Below are 12,945 nucleotides of genomic sequence, written 5' to 3'. Positions count from 1 at the left end.
CCAGCAAAGGACAGGCTGTCTGCATCTCAGGAGAAGGTCAGCAGGACAACTCTTGTGACCATGGGACAGCCTTTGTCGACCTCTTTTCCAAGCCAACCCTTTCTGGAGAAGCTCAGAAGAAATATGATGCCCCAGACTTCTCAGAGGAAACGATGAGTCCATGTAACCAAGGCCAAGCAGAGATCTGGTGAAAGTTCTGCACTCCCTGTAAGGCTGACCAGCTGCATATTCCAGAGGCCAGTTACTAGAATAACTTCCCAGCTTGTCAGTGAGGTCAGGTGCAGTCAATGGGAGAACTTGGAGAAGTCCCAGAAAGTCTCTGGAAACAGGAGATTGCAGGGACTCCAGGCCTACTGCAGTGAAGAACTTTTAAGTTCTTTGGATTTCACGAATGCCCTAAAAATAATTGCACCAAGTAATCCAGGTAAATCCCTGGGCCTCCTGGTGCTCAAAGTTTGCATACCAGCCCTGTGCCCACTGCTGGCCAATCTCCAGGAGTGGGTCTCAGTCTCTCCCAGCCCCTCCTCAGACAATAGGTAACTTCGAGAGATAGCCAGACACAGACATGGAGAGAGCAAGGGAGAGGCTAACATGGCTCTGAGAGTAGACAGGGTCACTAGGAGCCAGAGAGCAAGGAGCCAGAAGGACACCCTGAAAACCAGATGAAAACAAGAAGGTAGTGCTTAAGAAGCTGGGTGATAGGGTCCTTGGAACTGGTTCACCATGACATGGCCAGGTTTTTTACTGGCCTTTCTATGTCAATTCTATTTCTTACTCTGAACTATGACACTTTGTTATACCTAAACTGTTCGCTTTTTTTTTTTTGCCCCCTCCCCCCACATCATAAGGAGTTCCTGGGCCAGGGGTCAGATCTGAGCCACAGCTGCAGTCACAACAGATCCTCAAACGGATCCTTGACCCACTCTACTGGGACAGGGATTGAACCTGCTTCCTAGCACTTGCAGAGATGCCATTGCTCCCATTGTGCCACAGTTAAGGCTCTGTTCTTTAAAGTTAAATTGTATTTGCATTGATTCGATTAATAGCTAAAAACATTTAAAGGAATTTTTAGATCTTTTTAAAAAAATTGATATGTCTATATCTCAGTTATCCATATTGTCACATAAACTGAAAGACATTAATCACCTGTTATGAAATTTATAGCTAATTCTGACTTAAAGAAAAATTAGGTATGAGAGTGCTTTCCTGCGCTCATCTAAATCCAAAACAGTTTAGCAAAGGATTTGTCTAGTGTTAAGGGTTTTAGATTATTAATCACCTCCCTTTCCTCTTTGCATTATGAACTAAGTGAAAAATAGTCACACAACAGTCAGGTGGAATAAAAATTGTTTTATTTCTTTTTGTTCTTGTTAAAATATTAGCAATATTTTTCATGAGAATAGTGTGGTTGTGCTTCATTATTTTAAAAATCTCAGTCGAATGCTTGGTGATGCAGTGATTTGAAGAGATAGTTCTAAGTTCAGTTTATTTTAATATTTGACTTAAATAATCAGCTGAAAAAGACACCTTACAAAAATAAGGTAGATACAAGTGGAAAAATACATCACTGGATGAGTTTACGAAGTCACAAAACTCATTTTGGAAGGCAGCTGTGCTCACCACTGTAACCACCAATGCTCAAAATTCATTTTGAAATCCTTTCTACCAATTATGCAAAGTTTTTTTCTTTAAACTCTGTCTTTTTTTATCTCATCTAATTTGAATCTCCAAATTAATCAAAAGATGTTGCCTTTTTCTTTTCTGAAAAATAGGTGTTTGTTTGTTTGTTTGTTTTGCATTTTAGGCCACACCCGCAGCATATGGAGGTTCCCAGGCTGGGGGTCGAATCAGAGGTATAGCCACCGACCTACACCACAGCCAAAGCAATGCAGGATCTGGGCTGCCTCTGCAACTTAGACCACAGCTCATGGCAACTCCGGATCCTTAACCGACTGAGCAAGAGGCCAGGAATTGAACCCGCATCTTCATGCATACGAGTCAGGTTTATTAACCACAGAGCCACAACAGGAACTCCTGAAAAAATAGGTTTTTAAAGCCCACCGGAACTCTGATTGGAAGGTTTTTGAGTAGGTAACAAGTTTTATTTCTAAAGGTTTTAACTGAAAAGATAATTTTGTAAGTAGTTTGCATAATTTTTGGCAACCAAATCATAACTATGATAACATTTCAAAACATCCATCTTCATATGCTGGTGTTTATTATTTGGAAAATATCCGCTAAGTAGAACATTATCATTAGCACCTGTCATCATAGAAAGGTCAGCAAACTTGGGACATTTAACCTTTTTTAAAAAGAAAACTGTGTAGCCCATCAACAGTGTTAGATGATTCTTTTAAGTCTTTTGCCACCAATAACCGGGATTCCCCTGCATGATATAAAGGATGCTTAGTTACATCTTGTTAAAAATTCTGTAAATATTCTACTTTTTAAAGTTCTTGTTTTTACTGCCCTTATTCATTCTGTAACAAGTAAACTGCAATACGTTGCAATGAACAGAAAGATTATAAATAAGGTGCCACTGTCAGCCTCTGCATTCTGACTCTTCTCTCCGATTCCGTGGTTTGTGATGTGACCGTCTGGACTGAGTGAGGCACCAGGGTGTCAATATGTTAATCAAGTTTAATTTCTTCCTTATGTTTTAGATTATGCTATAAATAGAGATTCTGAGTTTTTCCTGCACCCCTGTGGTTATTATGCTTCCCTGTGGGCATGTACATCTTCTTTCGGAGCTCCCTGGCTCCATCTCAGTGCATAGAACCCTCTGTGATTTGGCTCCTGTCCACCTCTCCAGACTTACTGCCTGCCTTGTGCCATGTGCTCCAGCAGCTCCAAACTGCTTTTTGTTCCATTATGTGCCATGTTTTCTCTTCTGCCTGGAATGTCTTCCCTCATGTCTTTTCCCCTCCTCCACTATGCCTTTTTTTAAACTCAGGTCAGAGCCTTTCTTTGCCCCCCACCTTGACCTCAAATAGACATCCATCTTTGTGCTCCTAGAATAGTCCGTGTAGTATTCTGTGATACTGCATTTCTTACTGATGTTTTATTGAGCTTATGCCTGTCTCCCATTGTACCACAGGTTCCTTGAGGGCGGACACCAGGTCTTCACCTACCGTTTAGAGATGTTTATGACTGACTAAATGGGTCAGTCACTTACTTCACATGTGCTACCAAAAAATTTCTTTCTAAGGAAGAAGTTTGACATGTTCATTCATGCCTACTGGAAACATAAGTGTACAGTCTGTTTTAAAATCCTGTTCCCTTCACAGAGAACATGCAATATTAAATCTTCTATTCAGCCCCCCTTTTCTAAAACTTGGCATTTATTTCTGATCTTTTTTCAATAGAGAAATGTACACGTTTATTTTTCTTTTCTCTTTTAACCTTACAACCTCTTTTTTTTTTTTTTTTTCTTTTTGGCTTTGCAGGCTTTGGATGGATTTTTCTTTGTTGTGAACTGTGAAGGGAGGATTGTATTTGTGTCAGAGAATGTGACCAGCTACTTGGGTTACAATCAGGAGGAGTTAATGAACACCAGTGTCTATAGCATACTGCACGTGGGGGATCATGCAGAATTTGTGAAGAATCTGCTGCCAAAATCACTAGGTACAAAGAAATGTGTTTTTTAAAAGCTTCTCCTTACATAAGATTGTACTGTATTACTATTATATTGTAACATATAGTATTATTCTAATATATGTCGTAATATGTTAAAAATACTTTAACATTTAATTTTAGCCTGACACTAAATGTAAAGGAGGAATGGCATCAGATAGCTGATAGAGAGCATTCCTTTTGTCCTCTTTCCTCTACATGATGCAACAATTATGTGACTGTGTTAGGAAGCAGAGCAGTGAGTTGCCTTGGCATGAGAAGCTTCTGCTTAGAATTCCCTTTGTTTTCCATTTTAATTATGTCCAAGAAAGAGCAAGTATATATAATGTATCCTACCACCTTGCTCAAAGAAAAGATAAAGGGGGGAAAAGGAGAAAGGAAAGGAAGAAGAGAGAGAGGAGAGGAGGGAGGGAGGAATATACATTCATATTACATACTTATTAAAATTAACATTTTTGGATATAAGTGGTTTCAACTCAAGAGTTCCAAGTATGGGTGGATGGGTTGCTCATTGCCAAAGGAGCCTAGCTGAGAGGATGGACGGGGTCTGATTTCTAGCCTGCATTCTATTCACTAAGACATGTGCTTACGTTTTTTTTTTTTTTTGGTCTTTTTGCCTTTTTCTAGGGCCGCTTCCCGTGGCATATGGAGGTTCCCAGGCTAGGGGTGTAATTGGAGCTTAGACGCTGGCCTACACCAGAGCCATAGCAACACGGGATCCGAGCTGCGTTTGCAGCCTACACCTCAGCTCACGGCAACGCCGGATCCTTAACCCATTGAGCACGGCCAGGGATCGAACCCCCAACCTCATGGTTCCTAGTCGGATTCATTAACCACTGCACTGTGACGGGAGCTCTGCCATGTGCTTACTCTTTAGCCTGTATGTACTCCAAAAATAAGGAAGGGTCTTGGCTAGAATCCTATATAACTAAACTAAACATGCAAATAAAATGTTATCCATAGCTCTTTATTTTCTATGTTGTTGACTCAATGAAATGGAAGCCATATTTCTTCTTTGAAAAGAGTATTATGTGTTTGTGTTTTTATAGAAATTTAGAGTGTAAATGTCTTTGGAGATAATATAGTGGATTCCTTTATTTTAAAGATGAGTCAAAGATTAAGCCATTAGGAGTTCCTGTCGAGGCTCAGCAGAAACGAATCTGACTAGCATCATGAGGAAGCAGGTTCAATCCCTGGCCTCGCTCAGTGGGTTAAGGATCTGGCGTTGCCGTGAGCTATGGTGTAGGTTGCAGACGCGGCTCGGATCCCATGTTGCTGTGGCTCTGCTGTAGGCCAGTGGCTACAGCTCTGATTTGACCCCTAGCCTAGGAACCTCCATATGCCAAGGGAGCGGCCCAAGAAATGGCAAAAAGCCAAAAAAAAAAAGGAATCTGACATTGCTGTGAGCTGTGGTGTAGGTCACAGACACGGCTCAGGTCCCAAGTTGTGGTGACTGTGGTGTGGGCTGACAGTTACAGCTCCAATTTGACCCCTAGCCTGGAAACCTCCATATGCCACAGGTGCAGCCCTAAAAAGACCAAAAAAAAAAAAAAAAAAAATTAAATCATTATCCCAAACCTCACAACCAATTCGAAGCAGAACCAAGACTCCTTACTCCAGTATAGGTTTGTTTCCATGATTTCCTCTGACAGTTATAGAATGATGAGACAGTGAAAAGGAAGGAGGTTCAATGGCAATGATATAGTAAGAGAACTTGTTGGAAATGGTGAGAGAACAGCCTTGAAAACCCTCTGAACTGCCACCATGGTTTGAATATAAAAGTTTAACTGGGAAATGGTGACCCCGCGCACAGAGATTCTCACTTGAAATGTATAGATAGCTTCTCTGTAACTGAATTCAACTTTCTTGTACTGAATCAGGTAACATTTCTGTTTTCACAATTATTTTATGTAATTGATACCCACTATATTTGAGGCATTGTAGCATATACTGTGCAAATAAAGTGCAAGAAAAAAATGGTTTTAAGAAACCAAGTTTGGTCTCTGTCTATTCTAAGTAATTTTTTAAGTCACAGGCTCATTTGAAAAACTTGACTCCTCCCTCTAAAAAGGTATGCATGCACACAAGCCATCCTTAAGAATCCATGCCTTCCAGGTTAAAACCCCTGCTTAACAATGGATCTCTGATTTTTGATCATTTTTTTCATTGCCAGGGTATAATAAGAAACAAGTAGAAAGTCTCATTAATTAATTGCTATAAAATTCTGAGCAATAGAGCAATAAGCTCTTAATTTTTAATTTTCTCTTTCTCTGTTTATAAAAGCCATTAATGAATTAGGGTATTTGTAAGACCTTATCTTTGAGGGAGGAAATCCTATACAGTTTCTTGAAAATTTTGCATTTTTCTAATTGGTAAACATTACCAATTTTGCTAAGGAAAATAAGTATCCTATTGCCTCAGGATAATGTTAGATCTGAAGAAGTCTGTCTTTTAATCTGAGTATCTAAGCAGATGAGTGAGTAAAGGTATGTCTTTTGTATCTTCAGAGTTTGTACTTTTTCACCTTCTTCATTGGCATATAATCAATTTTTCTTTCACAGTAAATGGAGTTCCTTGGCCTCAAGAGGCAACACGACGAAATAGCCATACCTTTAACTGCAGGATGCTAATTCACCCTCCAGATGAGCCAGGCACCGAGAACCAAGAAGCTTGCCAGCGGTATGAAGTAATGCAGTGTTTCACTGTGTCACAGCCAAAATCAATTCAAGAGGATGGAGAAGGTAAAACAAAGGATGATTTTAAGGTGTTTGGTTGCCTTTTCCTTGGCTTTAGGAACAGGAAGGAAATTGATTATAAACTGCCTTCTTCCAATAGTACTTTTGGTTACTGTATTATATACCATAGGGGCTATTCAAATTGGTATGTGTTTCTTAATACTTAAAAAATTGCTAAAATCGAGAATTACCCCTTTAAAATGCTCCCAAATTCTCAGTTTTAAGCTGGCATTCCCACTAAAATGTCAAATTCAAACCAACTTGCTGCCTAGAAATAAGAGATGTAACTAACTGCTGCCAGTTGGAAATGTACCAGATGTAGCAGGCTGTTGAACAGCTCTGATTTTTAGAAAGTTTCAAGCTTAGAGCATACAGAACATTGGAGAATAGAGTGAGCATTTTTGAGGCCATACAAGGTAATTTATAAGGAGAAAGCTTATGAACAGCTGAAAACACAGCTGAAGCTCTAATATGAATAGGTATCAACATGGTATTAGTTAACTATGTTACAGTGATGAGTTTTCCATGTGAGCTTAAACTGAGCTAAGTTAAGAACACCACAAATTGGGAACTGGAGTAAAAACCAGGAAAGGTAGCAGCCGAGAAGTCAGTCAGATACAAAAAAGACTGTGTATGTAGTAGGACTCCCTGGGGAATGGCTGCCACAGTCAGCTGGGGACCTTTTACAAAATACTCATGCAAGCCTGTCTTATGTAGTTGAAGTTCATATTTAGCTGTGTGATACTGTGTAGAACCTCTCAAAAAAAAAAAATGGAAGTGGGATTTCCAAAAAATAACAGATCCTAACAACATAAAAGTTCTCTGTCAAGGGCAAGATAATGCTTGTTAAAAAAAAAAACACTTAAATGTTGTTTTTTTCATGTGATAATTATCACCTGCACAGTGATTATAGGAATAATCTTTGTAGCCATTAATGAATATAGGAAATTGACTAAAAACTGTATTTTAAAAGCCACCATGTTGCTTAAATCTAGCCAAAGCTTTCAAGTTTTTATCATCCAAGTACTTGAGATGCATCAGTCTCCCTTAGTTCATGTAAGAACTTTCAGTGGAAAGGGATAATTTATGCTACTAGTTCTCTACCTGAAGCTGCCAGTTTTTAGTTATGAGCAATTTTATTTCTAATATTACTGTTAAATCAGAGTGACTCCAATATTGTATCAGATCCTGTAGTATATATTGTTTTTATAAAAACCACTAATGGCAGATGATAGATGTGAACCACTTTTTACCCTCTTCCTTTCAATTTCCCCTTCTTGTTTTGGGCAGATTTCCAGTCATGTTTGATTTGTATTGCCCGGCGATTACCTCGGCCTCCAGCTATTATGGGTGTAGAATCCTTTATGACCAAGCAAGATACTACAGGTACTAACTGCAAAGTTTAGAATGTTCTGTCAGTATTAATGATGTGACTGTGCCCTTAAAACGAATTGTGTCCCTCTGTTCTCTGCTGTTTGGCTTTTGTCCACTAGACCTTTACAGAAAACATTTTAGATGATTGTCTTGATATTGTACCTTTTGGATACTGTCATCAGTGTTATGGCAGGGTGCTGGGGAGAACATTATTTTATAATTATTCATATGTCTATATTTTGATTATAAATTATTTCATAATTCTGGAAAGAAATTTGGCAATGAAGGTATAAATATATTTATAAATATATACAAATGTAGATATATGTATATTTATAAGTAGATACAAAAAATCTTGTGCTTAAATGTATGTTTCCTTTTTTCTTGATTATTTTTCTTTAAATTTATTCAGCACATACTGATTGAATGCCTAGCAGTGGCTGTCACTGTGTGATTGCTCAGGGGTGTACTTAATTGAGCAAAATACAATGATAAAATTACAAATTACAGTACTTTTTTAATGGAAAAGGTGTGGAGTAGTATAAGGGAAACTAAGAGGGAAATCCTGTTTTTAAATTAGCTGGTTAACAGAAGGCCTGTCAAGCTGATATTGCTCCCTTAAGCCCCAAAAGATGAGACTGTGTCAGCTATGCAAAGTACGGGTGTTGCAAGGGTGCGCTGAGGAAGGGTCATGGTGCTGAATGAGTCTCCTGATTGAGGAAACAGAGTAAGACAGAAAAGTAGGTTAGAAGAACTGAAAGAAGGGCAGTAGAGTCAGAAAGTGAGTAACCTGTAACAGTGCCTAAAAATAAGCCCTTTTTTTTAAAGGTCTACTTCAGATTTGATTTTCAGCAAAAATAAATTGTTACTGTACTTTATAATATATAAAGCATTTTTCATATATTGTTTAATCTTATCTTCACTAACGCTTTCAGGTTTTCATACTATTACATCAGTCAGAATTATATATGTATCACTTACCACTCTAATTTTAAAATAGAGGTGGATACTACAGATAGATTTTTTTAGCAGGTCAAGATTTTTAAAAATCATTTATACTAAATTTTGCTTTTTGTGAAAGTTTAGTTTTGTCACTTTACTACTGTTTATAAGATCTTGTTACAATATTTATTATTTTTTTTAGTCCCAGAAATCTAATATTCCTATATTGTGTGCTTTATTCTTGTGTTTTTAAAGATAAACTCCTAGCTGCTCTACTTATGCACTGGGGGTAGATTAGCACTGATAGTAGAAAATAGCAAAAGGACGTCTAGGAGCTTAGAGATACAGCATCAGAGGGTCATAAAAATCAATTCCCATACTTTCTTCCTGCCCTTTTTGAGCCTACCAAGTACAAGTTCTTTTCCCCTTTCCACCAATGAACAGCACTGGAAAAATTTAATAAACCCATATTGAAAACCAAAAATATTTCTGCATAGAGGAAACATAGGGTCTATTAAAACATGTAACTGGTCTTTTGTGTCAGTAAAACCAAGTAAGAGCTTGAGAGGTAGCAGAATAAAAGCCCTTTGGAAAGGGGTAATGGTTAGACCACAGAATAAATGCGGAAGACAAGGGAGGCCTAAAAATTGTGAGGATAATTTAGGAACAGTGTATTTCAGCATTTCCTCATATTGCATTTCTACAAATTGAATCCTAAATTAGGTTGTTTTAAAGAAGAATATATTGGGGTTCCTGTTGTGGCTCAGTGGTAATGAACCTGACTGGTATCCATGAGGATGAGACTATATTTTTCCATAGGAAGTGTTACAGCTGGTAGTTTTCTTTTTGATTAAGGACCCAGCATTAAAATCTTAAATATGTCTGATTTTAAAATAAATTTATAAAAATTTATAAATTAAGTCCTGAATCGTAAAGTAATTATAAATCTAAAGGGAACCTCAGAGATTGCAGAATCTAGCCAATCCATTTTACAAATGAGGGAATGGTGACTTTTCCAAGACCATACAGCTAATTGCTGAGAGCAGACATCTTTAGGCCCTGCTACAGAACTCTTCCTTTATATTGCATTGCCTTCTACCAGAGCACTCTTAAAAGGACATCACTGTACTGTGCACACTTATTGTACAAAAGATAGGAGAAAAAATATAAACTGGAAAGATGCCAGAGAAATGTGAAGTAGCCTTAAAATGTAAAACTAACATTTTGCTATATTATAGATTTAAAAATCATAAACTAGTTATAACAAGTATTAGATATTTAATTCTTTAAGTTTTAGTGGCACTTGAAACTCTACATGGGGGTGGTTCGTGTCCTTTTAAAAAAGAAAAAAAGTCTTCTGCCAGGAAGTGTTGAACTGTGGTTTATTTATTTGGTTGGTTGGTTGGTTAAACTTTCCCCTAGCTCGCAGAAGTATTCTAAATCAATCTATTTATGATCCTCTCCTAAGGTAGTCATTACGTTACCTGATCATTTGCTACCACTACTGATAATTTCATCACTTTTCCTCCCTTTAGTCCCACAGTTACAGACTTCTTGCCTTTATGTGGGCCAATACTGACCATGGACCCAAACACGCACACCTCCCTTAGTCACAGCCTCTGAGGAGCATTACTGCATATGAAGGCTGTGTAACAGTAGCGTCTACTATAGCCAGCTCTGAGTCTTTCACACAATGAGACAAAGTTTGATTACAACGCTTAGAAAACCCAAAACTGTCTGTAGTTTCAAATCAGTGTTCACTAGGCATTACCCAAACTTTTAAAATAACAAAAATTCCCTTATTTAAGTTCTAATTTATTTTCTTTCTGTCATCAACGTTTACGCCAAGACTTGGGAGTTCCTGTTGTGACTCAGCAGTAACGAACCCAGCTAGTATCCATGAGGACGCAGGTTGGATCCCTGGCCTCGCTCGATGGGTTAAGGATCCAGCGTTGCTGTGAGCTACAGTGTAGGTCGGTATAGGTTGCAGACACAGCTCTGATTCCGTGTTGCTGTGGGCTGTGGTGTAGGCCAGCAGCTGCAGCTCTGATTCAACCCCAGGCTGGGACCTTCCATATGCTGTAGGTGCAGCCCTAAAAAGCAAAACAGCAACAAAAATATTTATGCCAAGACTTGGGCGACAGCCTGATCAGACAGATTTGGTCTATTAAATTCAAGACCCTACATTAAAGAGGTCTAATGAATACTTTATTTCTAAACAAACCAGGTGAAATGTATAAAGGAGGGATTAGTTAAGATGAAGAGGTGCAAACAGTGCTATAATAGATTTGAACTGATTGTATAAGAAAAGGGGAGATGAGGAAAAGACAACCAGGCATTCACAGAAGAGGGAAAGTGAGTGGTGAGTAAACATGGAAAATATTCAGCCTCATTAATTGGAAAATACAAAGTTATACCATAACCATGTTTTACCTGCTAATTGTAAAAAATAAAGAAGCCCAACAATACCAAGTGATAGAGAGGATGTTGGATTAACAGTAACTCCTGTGTAAGTTTCTGGAAAGCAGTTTAATATTATAAAGTTGAACGTTCACATAATCTACAATTAAACAGTTTTATTCCTACATATGTGCCCTAGAGAAACTCATACACATGCACTATGGAAAATGTGAAAGATATTCATAGCAGTATTGATTGTGATGGCAAAAAACTGGGAACAATCTAGATTTGACAGGAGAGTGTAAAGACAAGGGGATGTGGCAAGTGAGTACACACATCTGGGAATTATATTGATGATATTGGTAATGTTCAAGTTCTGAAGCTGGATGGTGAGTTTGCAAGTTTTCATCTTATTTATCTAATCCTTTATGTATTTACATACACATATGATACATGTATATATCTTAACCTATATTATTTCACGTGAATATAAGATTGCATAAAAAATAAAATAAAGTGGATCTGAATAATTACAAACTGGATTAATTGGCCCATAATTACAGAATAATTTGAATTTTTCTATACTCATTTAGGAAACTTGTGGAAATGTCATAACAACATCACATCACCACTAAATTTTATAAAGCACACGTCTGTTTGCGGAATGCCTGGCAGATCTTAGTGTTCTGACCTGTCTTTTTCTGATTTAACTTTTGTTGCTTTCAGTCTTTGTTTACTCTTAAATGCAGTATTGTCCCACAAGGAGGCAGAAGAGGAAAGACTTCCTTATTTTCTCATATTCTCTTCACTTAATTATTTGAAATTAATTTAAACCAAAATAATATATTTCTTCTCTGCTTCTCTGTCCCCCCTAAGTGATCCTGTCATTAGAGAGAACAGGACCAAAAGTGCAAGCCCAGAGGAATTTGACCTACTTCATTCTCTGCAGCTTTAGGTCTTTATGATATGACTTTAATATTTGATTGGAATTGAATTTTAGGATATAATATAGCACACTCCAAGGCCAAAAAAATTTATTATTATCATGTCACTGATCTACTCCATTACCATATGTAATAAAAAGTAATAGTGCTTTTTGATGCTTTTGTCCATTAAGCACTTGGGGCAGGGACAGAATGTTCCTTGGATGCAATTGTTAGTTTTGAAATAGGAGTGACATATCAAGAGGCTGTCATAAATGTAAAGTTTCATTCTTTGTATAGGTAAAATCATCTCTATTGATACCAGTTCCCTGAGAGCTGCGGGCAGAACTGGCTGGGAAGATTTAGTGAGAAAGTGCATATATGCTTTCTTCCAACCTCAAGGCAGAGAGCCATCGTATGCCAGACAACTATTTCAAGAAGGTAAAGTTTTTCCTCTTGCAACTATTTTCATTAACCTTGCTCTTTATTAATACTGAATAATTTATATAGAACTTATGGCTTGATAAGTATCTTCTCCAAATTACAGTTTTTGCAATAATCACTTTAGGAAGGGAAGAAATGGGTAAGCAAAGTAATTCATGAGTGGATCCTGAATTTTGGGATGCACATTTTAAAGAACAGGATATCATGTGGCGGTCACTTGGTCATTCATTCATTCATTCATTCAGCAGACATGTATCAAGTTCCACACATCCGTAGAAAACTATGTAAGTTGCCAGGGATACAGTGGTGACTGAAGCAAGGTTTTGCCCTCAAGGAGCTCAAAATCTATTAGGAGAATATATAGGCAGTTTTAAAGATCATTGTGACCTGGGCTGTAATAGAGGCATAACCAAAGAAGAAAAATTCTGACTTGGAGAATCAGGGATGGCTTTAGAGAGGAAGTGATGTCTTTGTTTGGCTTTTGAAGATCGCTC

General features: G+C 37.8%; 1 protein-coding gene across 12 annotated transcripts in view; it reads left to right on the top strand.

Annotated features, from left to right (window-relative positions):
- The window catches only part of NCOA1 (nuclear receptor coactivator 1), a 253,867-nt gene that overhangs the window by 174,127 nt on the left and 66,795 nt on the right, over positions 1-12,945 (top strand). For all 12 annotated transcript variants that reach the window (XM_021085899.1, XM_021085898.1, XM_021085907.1 and 9 more), the window contains 4 exon segments: positions 3,447-3,624; positions 6,195-6,374; positions 7,659-7,754; positions 12,308-12,448. In XM_021085899.1, coding sequence (XP_020941558.1) covers positions 3,447-3,624; positions 6,195-6,374; positions 7,659-7,754; positions 12,308-12,448 — 595 coding nt within the window.

This window comes from Sus scrofa, chromosome 3, assembly GCF_000003025.6.
Source record: "Sus scrofa isolate TJ Tabasco breed Duroc chromosome 3, Sscrofa11.1, whole genome shotgun sequence".
Classification (NCBI taxonomy): Eukaryota; Metazoa; Chordata; class Mammalia; order Artiodactyla; family Suidae; genus Sus; species Sus scrofa.
Note: the sequence above shows the minus strand (reverse complement) of the source record. Positions and strands in the feature narration are given on the sequence as shown.